Source organism: Pyxicephalus adspersus, chromosome 2, assembly GCF_032062135.1.
Source record: "Pyxicephalus adspersus chromosome 2, UCB_Pads_2.0, whole genome shotgun sequence".
Lineage (NCBI taxonomy): Eukaryota > Metazoa > Chordata > Amphibia > Anura > Pyxicephalidae > Pyxicephalus > Pyxicephalus adspersus.
Window position 1 is genome coordinate 110,380,723 of NC_092859.1, and position 12,903 is coordinate 110,393,625.

The following is a 12,903-nucleotide window of genomic DNA, read 5'->3' on the forward strand; positions in this document are numbered from 1 at the left end:
ATCCCAATATTCTATTTCCTGCCATTACAGCTCAGGTTTATATATCCTCCATCCCTTTGCCCCTTTTTTCCATTTGCTCACGCAGGCCTTACATGTTACAAACACAAGTGATCATAGATGTTTTTCACAAGCATAAAAAGGGCATTGACAAAAAAAATTGCTTATATTTTATTAAACACTTCATTGTAATAATGCTTTAGAGTTGTGTGGCTATGACTTTTACATGTCCCCTATTCATTTCCGAATATTCATATTGTGTCTGGCTCTTCTTTGCCAGCTCCTCTCTCTCTCTTGCTCGTGCACTTTTAGAATAGAGATTTGCCAGAAAGAAAGATGGCCGCCCGCTCGTCATTCCCGGTTTCCGTACTGTTCCATCCCAGGCGCGCTCACGTACTGCAGCCTGTGTCGGCGGGATCGCGCTGGAGTTGTTCTGGGCAGCATGATGGGAAGTTGAGCTCAGGTAAGCGCGACAATGAGGCGTAAGGGCACCGGGCATGGGTTATTGTATGCAGGGTGAGGAGGCTGCAGGTTGGGGTCACACATAGTGGGCACTTTACCTGTGTAAATGGCTGGCATGAGAAGGTCACTAGGTATGATACCGGTAATAGTCATGTACATGTATGGGTCACGGACTGGTCAGACCATGGACATGTGTATGTGCCATTGTTACATGCAGAATTTGTAGCCAGGCATACTTCATACAAAGCAATGGACATTCTTGCTTTGAATGTATAATATATGCAGTGCTGATATCTTCATAGTACATCTGTTTAGGTAATGGGGAGGAGGAGGCTATGTGTGTGCTTCATGTATCTTATCAGTGCCTGGAGCTGCCATGGAGTGACATTCAATCACACACAGCCTGTATGAACTGTAGCAGTTCGAGCTGTGACATACATGGCGGGATTTGGTAATGGAGAGAGCAATGAAAAAGCAAATTTTCAGACAGGCAGTGCAGTTACTGCATGACATTGCCTTGTAGTATCATCCTGCAACTTCCCAATACAGAATGAATGGGGGCAGCAGTGATGGTTCAGTACCCTTCACTGCACACACTGGTGATGTAAGTAGCAGTATGTGTGACCAAGCAGCTGTGCCAACCTCTGGGAGTCCTGCGGGATCATCTGCTCCCACCACAGGTCTGAACCTACACTTTGTGTTTACTCCAAGTATTATATTATAATACAGAAGTTTGTTTTAAAAGGTATGTCATACCACAAACTTTATATTTTAGGTGGGAAAGGAATACATTTTCTGTTTACAGTCCACAATCAAGTCACTGTATCCTCAGATGAGCAAATGTTCCTATGGTGTCAACACGGGGGGAGTACTTAACCCCCCAAATAAAGGGAAAACATGCAAACTCCATAGTGCCCTGATTGAGATTCAAACTTTGGACCCTAGCGCTTTATGCCCAAAGTTCTAGCTACTAAACCACTGTGTCTTCTTACTTTCTGCTTGGTAAAACTTTGCCAGCATAACCTGGGCAGTAATGTCCTAATGTACAGTAATGTAAAGTAATGTACAGTAATGTCCTTTCTTCACTTTTTGTCTTATACCTGGACCCTGAAAGAAACTGATGAGCTCATCTCTGCCCACTCTGCTCCTTTCTCCTATCAGCGTGTTTCTTGCATGCAATATTGGCTTTCAGTCCTAGTCGTTCCTAATGTGAGTTTTGCTGTATAGAGGGTTGTGATGCAAGTACTAACACTAGTTGCATGAAAAATACATCTAAAGATAAAAACATAGACACCTAAATATGGATCTTTTTATTTGCCTGAAGTTCAGTATTATATTTAATAAGTGAACTTTAAATCACCTGTATGCGCCTTTATAATTGCATATGTCTTTCAGCACTATGTACATGTACTACTGCACTCTGCCCTTGTTTATTGTCGGTGGAAGAAATGCACACTGATAAGATATACAGATGTATGGTGATCAAATAGCTCTGGTTCCAAACCATTTATGAGAAATACAATGTGATTCTGTGTGAAAGATATCCAGTAGATTGTGACATCATTCTAATTGTTCAGATGGTATATTTACAAAATGACTTGGACCCTCCATTGATGGTATTTCACACTTTGCAGTTTGCATCTGCAGTTGTCTTTGATCTGTTTTTTAAGTGCTATGTCTGGACTCTGCTGGGCTGCAGATATGAAAAGTGTCCTTTTGGAGCTTGTTTTTTTGTGTATTGAACTTTTCAGATTCTGTTCTTGGTGAGAAATTCACCATAGGATCCAGGTTTAATGCCTCTGACATATCCTCAGTTTTTGTCCTGTCTCTGAAGACTTGGTAAGTGGGTTGGTCTGACAAGCCAATGGAACTCTCTGGGTTGTTGGGTGCCTATAAAATTCCTGCCACATAATGTGTTAACACTAAGCAACATAGCACTGATCTACTGGGTAGAGAATTGTGTGCACATTTCACACTCCTGGGTTCAGCCCGACCCCAGTGTCTGTGTCCTGAGCCTTTTTAACTGATGCTTTAACCCAGTTATTTGTTTCCTCCAGGTCTGTGCCTAGTCCTCTGAAGTCCCTAGGATCTCAAAGATTTTCCAATGACACTTGTTGTTTCAAGTCTTCCCATACAGTGACAGAATACACTCTGACAAGATGTTTGCTCCCCACAAATATATACTGGCAATATACTGTTTGCAAAGGATTTTGTTAAGAAATGGTCAACCCCCATTGTGGATCCAGCAGCTTCTCACCTCAACAAAGCAACTACCTTATCAATGTAGAAGGCCCCTGACTTTAATAATCTAACCAATGGTTTGAAAGCCTTTTCTAAACCTCTGTTCCCATTGTCGTGCTTTTTACTTCTTCTTGTTTGTAATCTTATGCTTCTAAACTTTTGCAAAGTCTGGGTTGTGCAAAAAAAGATCTTACGACTGCTCAGGGGGAAACATTTTGAACAGATGATTGTAGATTTATGGTTCAGCATGATATTCTTTTGTTTTTTTTGTGATTATTCCATATTTCTGTATTATTCCATAATATGAGGAAGACACTTTGGTTATAAAGTACCAAGTGTAAAAGTAGCAACAGCAATTCCCTCTGCTGAGCAAATTAAAGGAAGGGATTAGTCTTTCCCCTCCTAATCTGTTAGGGGATCTCCCTTTTGTTTGCTCACTTTATCCAATGCCAGCTTTCTGTATAGAATCTTTCTTTTACCTGCAGTCTGTCCCCACTTCAATGTTGTTTTTGATCTCCCTTTTGTTTGCTCACTTTATCCAATGCCAGCTTTCTGTATAGAATCTTTCTTTTACCTGCAGTCTGTCCCCACTTCAATGTTGTTTTTTCTTGGATCTGTTAGTATTTGCTTGCTTTTGGATGACTAAAAGGTGAAAGATTTTTCTTGTTCTCTCAATGGACATGAAAAAAAATAGGATTCTCCAGTTTACTAATAAATCACTGCAAAACCCTTCTCTTCAACACAGGTCCCAACATTCCACTGCATTTCATGTCCTTGGTATTGCTACCTACTGAGGATTGCTGATATAAGAAGGGGTTATTTTGAATTGGCCAACAGTTATTGCTTAGTTCCAAAAAAAAATATTTTTTTTTCGTTTTTGTTAATTGCTATCTGGTTAGCCCTTTATTTTATCTAATCCTTAGGACTGATCCTGATAACATCAAATTCTTACAGATGGCTTGTATGTTTTATATTTTTCAGCTACATATGCTATTTTTCTTCAATTTTAACATTTTTAACATATTTATTGATTTAGGTTCCATGAGAAAGTTTCTTATGAATTTTTTTGGACCATTTGGAATCCCCCAAACATGTTGGTCTTTTATTTCATAAGGAATGCAAACTGAAGTAAATTTCTTCCACGAAAAAAAACGTTTTTCCCATTTTCTATGGTTACTTCTAGGCAAAATATTGTAAATTCCAAAAATGTGGTGGGATTAAAAAACAGATTAACAGCTAGAAACAATGTTTTATTATTTTTTTAATGACAGTGTTTATGATATACTGAACTTTACTTTAATAAATACTGTTCAGTTCGGTTGTACAATGTCTTCATAATAGTAATTTAACAAATGGGTCAGTTTTGAAAATAATACATTTTTTTCTTGTCATAGTTGATTGTGCAGTAGATTTCTGCACAACGACCTGAGCAAGCAGAATCATTAAGAAGATTAAACGTCTACGTTAATAAAGCTGCTTACAGCCATGTGGAAGCACAGTCGTTATGATTTAATTTTAAGAAGTGTCTGTCACTTTTAGTGTTAGAAATAATAAAAGTCCTCGTATCATTTGTATGTGCTATTTCATTCTTAATTACGAAGTATAACGCTAAGTTGTGGTTATCTAATAACACCGGAGAATGCATTTTTTGTTGAGTTAGATCTTACACTTAGTTTTTACAAATTTTTGGGTGGTGAATCCAGAAATGACCCCAGTTGTTTGCTATCACATCCAGTTTTTACGATACAGGGTACCTTCCATTTTTGTCAAAAAACATACAAATTTTACATACAATGAAAAAATAATGAATCAGTAACTTGAATGTTTATGAACTGTTTATTTAAAATTTATTTTGTTAATGCAAAGTATTAATTGTTACTCTTTGACATTTTACAGTAAAACATTTGAAAATATATTGGGTAAGCGGTTAAGGTAAAAATTTACGCTTATAGCTTTTCCTGGAGTGTTCAGTGTTAGGACAATCCCGCCTGATGCTCCAACAATAGTCAGCCATCATATGTACATCCCATCTACCCTGATACCGTCCTTCCATGACCTTCAAATCTTGATGGAATTGTTCACCTTGCTTATCACTGATTGCACCAAGATTTTCCGGGAAGTTAGAAAGATGGCTATGCAGAAAATGAACCTTGATGCTCATATTGCAACCAAGCATTTTGTAGCTCTCCAAGAGTTTCTGGACAATTTCTGTGTAATTATTTGCTCGGGTGTTTCCAAAAAAGTCCTTGACATTGGCTTTGAATGATAACCAAGCATCCTTTTCGACTTCTGACATTGTCCTGATGACCATTGACCATCAAACACACCGGCCTTTATTTTTTCAAATGACAGGCTAGGATATGCCAAAATGAGGTACTTGATACAGTCTCCTTCAGTTGGCAAAGCTTTAATGAACTGCTTCATCAGACCCAGTTTCATGTGCAGAGGCGGGAATAAATTCATCTTTCTATCAACAAGTGGCTCATGTAGAATGTTTGGATCCCCTGGTTTTAGGGCAGATCTTGGAGGCCAATTCCTTTCCACCCAATGCCTCTCACAAGCTCTGCTGTCCCACATTCACAGATAACAGGGATACTTGGTGTATCCGCATTGCTGACCAAGAAGGAAGCATACCATTTTAAGGTCAACACAGATAACCCAGTTGTGTTGGTGATATTGCAACAACTCAATGACTCTCTTTATGTCTGGATATTCTTTAAAAAGAGAAATTGAATGGCCAATTGGGACTGACAAAATATATTGCAATTGTGAAGGAGGACACACTTTAATCTCCGCTTTGAGCTATCGATGGATAGTCACCATTCAGTTGAGGTATAGATCAGAATTCCCAATTCCTCCGTGAAACCAGGTATGTTATGGCAATACACAAAGCCACTGTCAATTCTAAAGTACTGCACAAATGCAATTTCTCTGGTTGGAAAGTATGATACCTTTGTTCCTTTTTCAAGCAAGTTTTTCTCACGCAGTCTTGATGCTAGGAGTTCTGAAGCCTTCTTTGATAGTCCCAAATCACTCAACTCATACTGATCAAATCCCTTACGAACAGTCCTCTTCAATTTCAAACTCTTCATCATTGTTGTCACCCAGTTCATCACCATAATCATGTTCTTCAAGAGAGGGTAGTGTAACGAAAACGGCCACTGGGATTTCATCTGAATGAGCCACTGGGCGTATAGACGATGGTAGAGTAGGATACCATTTATTTTTCTTTTTGGTATATCCTGAAGTTTTCACTATACAAAAGTAACAGTCACTGAAATTATCTCCTGGCTCCCTTTGTCCACATCCGGAAACCTTCCACACACTGTTTGCACACCTTATGAGGGGCCCAAGACTTATCTTGATCACCAAGTTCACCTTTGAAACATGCCAAATAGGCTTGCTCTACAAATGTGCTGATGTTCGCCCCTTGACTGTAAATGGTGAAACTGCCACAGATATAACAAAATGAATCAGGGTTGTTTAGGCACTTACGATGAGAAACAGCAGAGCCAGACATGATCTAAAGGAAAGGAAATACACACAACCTCTGACCACACTGTCTTGCGTGTAAATGAATACCCTCTACAAATGTACGCTACAGTAATCGCATTAGTTTAAGCGGTAAAGAAAAAAACCTGACTGGATAGAGGAAAACTAACTGCACTTTTAGAATCAGCATACCTATTAGTGTAAATAAGCCAACAAAAAATTTGTTCAAACTTGTTCCCCAGTGTAATATGTTACATAGGATTCTAGATATTATCTCTCTCAGATGTCATACTAAGCATTTCATAAAACATTCTAATATTGCTACTTTATTTTTGCAAATATATATTCAATAATATTGAATGTTCATTTAGGCTTTTAAACAAACAGCACTGTTTGTGTTGTTCTAAGAAAAGAGTGTCATGTATCGCTACAGCATTAATTCATCCAAAATTGATAATTTTGTATTGATAAAAGCAAGTCAAAATACTTGCTAACTTTGGGCACTCTTGTACTTAGATGTCTGCACCTGGGTCCTCCTGTCACTAGAAAGTTGGTTTATTTCCTAGTTTGTTTCTTTCCTTTATATTACATTGCTTATTTTAATAGACTTTTTCTAGGGAGACTTATGGGTAGGTTTTGGGTGTGCTTTTTTTCTGCAAAGGTACGAGAAAAGACTGCACGATGCAGGAACGAGTACTATACACACAGCACCATTCTGCTCCATGGAGATGGGAGGGGGGGAATGACAGAGCGACACCCCGCTGCTCTGTCTCCCCTTCACTTGCATTACGTTCATTTGCGGATCTGCCTGGACGGATCCATGAACGAAGAGCACTGTACACATGCCAGATTCTTGTCTGATATCAGCCCCGAAGCGATTATTGGAGGAGAAGCATCTAATGTGTGTACGTAGCCTGATACCCTGCTATTATGCTTAAGCTGGACCGTTCTGAAAAGCAGGGCTTTGGCAATTTTTAGTAGCCTCCACGGTTGTTTACTCTTCTATCCACTTTCTTTGTATTCCCAGTAAACAGTGAGGCAGCCTATCATAGTTGTGGGCTAATTGTACAGTGAGGGAATGGCTTGGACAACACAGCATTTGGATGTAACAGCCTTCTAAACCAAAACCATAAACCAAAGTTAGTTCTCCATGAATTAATTACTGAATAATTTTAATTTACAGCTGTAATTTGAAAGCAATTATTTTAGAATACTTTTATATTTCTCTCTTGCAGGATGAAGGAATGGTGGATTCAGGTGGGCCTTCTTACCGTTCCCCTCATTGCTGTGTATCTGCACATTCCTCCTCCTAACCTCTCCCCAGCACTCTTCACATGGAGATCAGCTGGCGCCTTCTTCACCTTCAATGAGCAACAGATTTTTTATAGAGGTGCCCTACTTACCCACTTTCTTGATTTGAAAATACATTGCTAAATACGTGTGCTTTTTCTCATTGTGGTTGGTGATTAAGAACTATATATCCTCCCCCCAAACCAGTCTGAAATTGTATTGGTCTTTGAACAGAGCAGTTGTGATTGGATTAAAATGGTCACATTATCAACAAATAGGCCTATTTTTATAGTTTCTTTATTTGTGATATTCAGTTGTTATATGGTCTTATAGGTCTATATGCATACAATTTGCAGGGACAAAATCTTACATTATTAGAGAAGTCTTCCAGCTTCATCGCCATCAGTCTATCTTTAAAACTTCAGTGGCAATAAACAATTCTCTGTTGGCACTTTTGGAAGTACCAATAAACAGAATTTTTATAAAGTTTCATAGCATTCCATGTCATGTCAAGGAGACCACTTGTTACAGCTTCTTCAAGGAGTAGCCACAGTAAACACTTTTCAGATGGTTGACTGGCAGAAGCTCGGATATGGGATGATCTCAAGAATTGGGTGAAGCGTTTTCATATGGATCAGCACCTTTTGGGATTATGGTGTGGGGAGAAGTGGAGTAATTAGATATTTTGTTGTACAGAATGGCATATCTTTTATCTATAGGTATTATAATAAAGGGAAAAACGGAGGCTGTCTTTACTGATGTTATTAAATAGCCTAGTTGTCTGTCTGTCTGTCTGTCTTGCTGATTCAGTTACTAGGAGACTTAAATCAGTGACTTAGAAAAAGTGTGCAGATTTGTAGTTGTACCTGTAATTGTACCTGCTATATACAGTACTTTTTCTAGGTTATTCACTCAGAAACTGTTAAATCATCATGACACCCAGACAGATAGCATCTTCAGAAGGAGGCCAAGGGTGTCAGGCTACATAGTTCACTGATAATGTGTATTTTTGAGACTGCAGAAGTCAAAAGATAAAGCTAAGGTGTATGTAAATCCTAGCAATTAACTCCATTTTAATTGCTTCCTCTTTCTGTTACATTTGCAATTGAAACTGTGTTATTTTAACTTTGTGGCTTCAACTTTAACTAATAGATTTGTATTTTTGTTTACACCAAATGTAGAATCCCTGGGAGCAGTGGGAAGCTCAGACGTGGTCATTCTCCTACATGGATTTCCAACCTCAAGCTATGACTGGTACAAGGTAATGTTATCATTCATCAATACTTTATGGTGCTTCCACTGTTAGTTATTAGTGTCCACATGACAACAATAATGAGGGAATATATAGTGTATAGAAAAAGTGTTCTTTGCTGTTCTTTTAGACTGCACAATAGTCATAGGCCAGCCTTGTAGATTGCAGTTTCCTGACCAAGGCAACTCACATTACAATTACAGTGTGAAAATTATGACCACACTTGTTACAATCTGCCTTGTACCAGTGACAATTCACAATGTCTTTTCTAAACAGTGGGGTCTGTAATCACATGACTGTTTCTGTTTTTAATAAAAAAAGAATTTGGGGAAGCCACACACAGTGACAAGAAAAATATCTATTGACTGTCTGACCAATATTATGGGGCACCCATATCACTAGTATAGCAGTGACTTCCTTGTCATCAAGTTGTGGCAAGCAATTCTGCTATATGGAAACTTAGAGTTGGATGGTATATTTACTTTACTAATTCACTTTCTAATTAGTGATTTTACATTTAATAATAGTGCTCACAATCTGCAATAGGTAAGCACTGAATATTTAAGATGATTTTAAAGTGAAACTAAATGAAAAAAAAACTGTTCCAGCTCTGGTGATACCATAGTGTTCTAGTTAGTTCATGGTTGTCCTTACTTTCTATTCTATTGCAGATCTGGGAAGGGTTAACACAGAGGTTTCACAGAGTGATTGCTCTGGATTTCATAGGCTTTGGTTTCAGTGACAAACCGGTGAGTGTAGCAAATATATTTATCATAAATTTTCTTGCATCCTACATATTATAGTCACCTTTTTTTTGTAGAGATTCCACCGTTACTCAATTTTTGAGCAAGCCAGTATTGTAGAAGCACTTGTCAGCCACCTCGGCCTAACGGATCAAAAAATAAATCTATTGTCTCACGATTATGGAGATACTGTAGCCCAAGAGCTATTGTACAGGTAAGTGCTGCAGACAAAATAAAAAAATTGAGCATGATAGAATATTATGCTGTTCAAGTATTTTATGCACTGTTCTACATCCTCCAAGTGTCACATAATTATTACCACCTGCAGTCCCCAAAGTGCTTATACCCACCTCCCAAATGTCTGACTTTGTGTAATTTTAGCCTAATTTTGCATCCAATATTTGCTTTACTAGGCCATCAAAGTATATTTTTGTAGTACATCTTAGTAGGTTCCCTTTCCCTTGCATAAGGTGTTTTTTTTTGGAGTGAGCTGTGACAATGTCTGAGATAACACAGTTGCTTAATACTCCTATACATTAAGCACCCATATGCGTGTGTGAGATTTCATTTTTTTCTTATCAAACATTAATCTATTATTATTATTTAGATTTTACTACACAGTGAACACAGATCACAGACAATAAATACATCACTTACTGCTTGTTCAAAATACATTAATTATTTAAAAGTATTAGGATGCATTTTATTGAAATATATTAAGAATTTGATATCAAACACAAAGGGGTGGGACCAATGCCTCTTATTAGAAACCAAAAAATATTTTTATGGTAAGTAAAAAACCCTATTGATGGACACAAGAAGTCTTTTACCCTTGGCACTTCCAAAAACAGTCAAACGAAGGGGTGAGCAGCACAGAAAACAAATGTCCTTAAGGCCAAAACTTCAGATGAGACTGCAGCATCCACCTGGTAGAACTTAGATAATGCGTGAACAGACCAATTGCCAGCCTTGCAAATCTGGAAAATGGATGCTTGATGCGGGAAAAGCCCAAGAGACACGAAAATACTTAGTGTGCTTAGAGTGTGCTTTAACTGTAAACAGTGGAGCCTGATCCTTAAGACTATAAGCTTGGATGATGGTTTGCCTAAGTCACATTGAAATAGTGGGGGAAAGAAAGGTCTGGCATGAAATGAAACTGGAGAACTTAGAAGGAGGGCTACCTTTAGATCCAGATCTTTCATGGAAAAATAGGTTCTTGGACTGAAGAACTTAAACCAGAGATTGGAAATTTTGGAATTTCTACTGTAGGAAAAAAGTGCATCCTCTGCGGGAATAGTCGTTACTGGCTTAGGAGGTCTAAAAGAGCCAAGACCGAAGACAGGACTGGTAAAAGCAACCGGTGTATCTTCTAGTTTTAAAGTGGTATATGCTGCATTGATTTGGGACAAAACAATCTTTATTTTTTATTTTTTTAATTTTTGGAGTAATAGCAGCAGAAGACTCTTTAAGGTCAAGCTCATCGGGCAAAGTCTGGAGCTTCTCAATAGACAGGGTATCTGCTGGCAATGGTTCAGAAACCTCCAAGGCTGTGAGCTGATGAAGTACAAAATCTGCAGGGGAAGTAGTGGTAGCATCCTCGTGGCACCTACAGTCAGTCAGTAATCAACTGGGTGATGTGGCCCATAAAGTAATGCATAAATTTGCAAAAATGATCTACGCAGACAGGTCAAGGATGCAGATGGATTCAATAAGTATTGCAGGACAGTAAAAAAACACAGCACAACATGAGTACAATCTGCAGTAGTCAGTAACATTAGTAAGTGAATTGGAACTATTAGTGTAAACTGGGGCCAGGACTTCCCTCTGTGACCAGAAGCAGACATATTGTAACTGCATGGCAGTAAGACTACTAATGCTCAGTGATTGGAGGACAGGTATCTGGTACTTATAAAACCTAAATAGCTGAAAGGTACGGGTAGCAGCTACAGAGTTCTACATGGCTCTTTGCAAGCATGGGCAGTAGGAGATGCTGTATATAGGGAAAGAAAGGAATGCGACTCTTCACCCAGCAGTTTATGTGAGTGCTCAGTACCACAGTGTTACCCTCTGCTGCCAGGAATCATCTGTTTAAAGGTGCCCAATGAACGAAAGCAATAGCTTTGAACCTGGAGAGCACACCACAACTTACTGCTAATAGAAGGAAGTCTTTTACTCCTAAATCAGATTTATGACCATGCTAAATAGCTGCAATTAGAAAGTCCAGTACACGCAGTGATGTAAAAAAATCTTGAATAAAAAATGGAGCTAGTAATACCAGGCAAGATGTACACAGCAGAGCTGATGAAAAAACATTCACCCTCCTGTAGGCAGCAGTGTACCTCAAAGGTGAAAGACTTTGTATGCCCCTTAATAGTCAATAAATAAAATATAATAAATTAATGTGTTGGTTCTGTTTTTTTCTACCTGGTATAGTAATACGTAATTACATAATATGTATAGTGTTTGTCTACCATTATATTACTAGTCCTCATACATTTGTCTTGGTATTTCTTGTAGGTATGATAACAGAAAAAAAGGACACATTAACATTGGTAGCCTTTGCCTTTCCAATGGAGGTAAGTTGCTGGATAAGTAATTTAAAAGTCATACTATCTAAACCTTCCAATTAGTAATAGGACCAGTATGCAGTGTCCTTGCATAATGGATTTAGAATCCCTTTTTAATAAAGGTGGATGATAGGCAAGTGTTTTTATAAAGCCTGTTTAAAAAACAGGTTCCCATGGCATAACCCGGATTACTTGTTTTTATATATTTAGTGTTGTTCTTATCAAGAGAGTGACCCACATGCATTATATGCACTCTAGCCAAATGGTTGGAAAAAATATTTGCAGTACTTTGCCAGTTCAAAGGTAGCTTTAGTTGTGTGATAGGAAAGTGATTCTCATATTGTACAAAAGTGTTGTACCAAGAACACTGCTGGATTGGCCAGATTTTTCAAACTAATCTTCCCATTTCCTCCTACTGGGGAATTATATTGCAGTTATAATTATTAAAATATACTTTATAGACAACACAATTGTCATGAACACCTGTTGGAGTACATACAGACTTAGTGATTCATTTTTGTTACAAAAGCTTTTTTGTGGTTAAGATTCAGTGTGTGCTCTTATAATTGCAGGTATTTTTCCAGAGACTCACCACCCCAGACTATTACAAAAGGTCAGTTTTCTGTGCTCCTCCATTGCCCTCTGCAGTGTGATGTGCTGCCCACCACTGTATTAATGCATTAGGGTGCCACGCAAAGAAAAATTTGTGAATGGGCCTTTAGTGATAGCAAATAAAAACAATGCATAGCTAGGTGAACCTGGATGATAAGCTGATGTAAACTCTATTGTGAATTATAATCCGCCCATACCTGTCCCCTGAGACCACCAAAATCCTTGTACATGCTCTTATCATCGTCCT

General features: G+C 38.3%; 1 protein-coding gene across 3 annotated transcripts in view; it reads left to right on the plus strand.

Moving 5' to 3' along the window:
• The first annotated feature begins 8 nt into the window (after positions 1-8).
• The window catches only part of MEST (mesoderm specific transcript), an 18,179-nt gene continuing 5,284 nt past the window's right edge, over positions 9-12,903 (plus strand). Inside the window, exons 1-8 of one of the 3 annotated variants that reach the window (XM_072401839.1) lie at positions 9-460; positions 7,220-7,331; positions 7,428-7,582; positions 8,664-8,743; positions 9,406-9,483; positions 9,555-9,691; positions 11,995-12,053; positions 12,617-12,657. In XM_072401839.1, the coding sequence (XP_072257940.1) occupies positions 7,429-7,582; positions 8,664-8,743; positions 9,406-9,483; positions 9,555-9,691; positions 11,995-12,053; positions 12,617-12,657 (549 nt within the window). In that variant the 5' untranslated portion in view covers positions 9-460; positions 7,220-7,331; position 7,428. Of the gene's footprint in view, positions 461-1,182; positions 1,205-7,219; positions 7,332-7,427; positions 7,583-8,663; positions 8,744-9,405; positions 9,484-9,554; positions 9,692-11,994; positions 12,054-12,616; positions 12,658-12,903 lie in introns of those variants that run through there. The other 2 variants (XM_072401838.1, XM_072401840.1) reach the window with 2 other exon arrangements.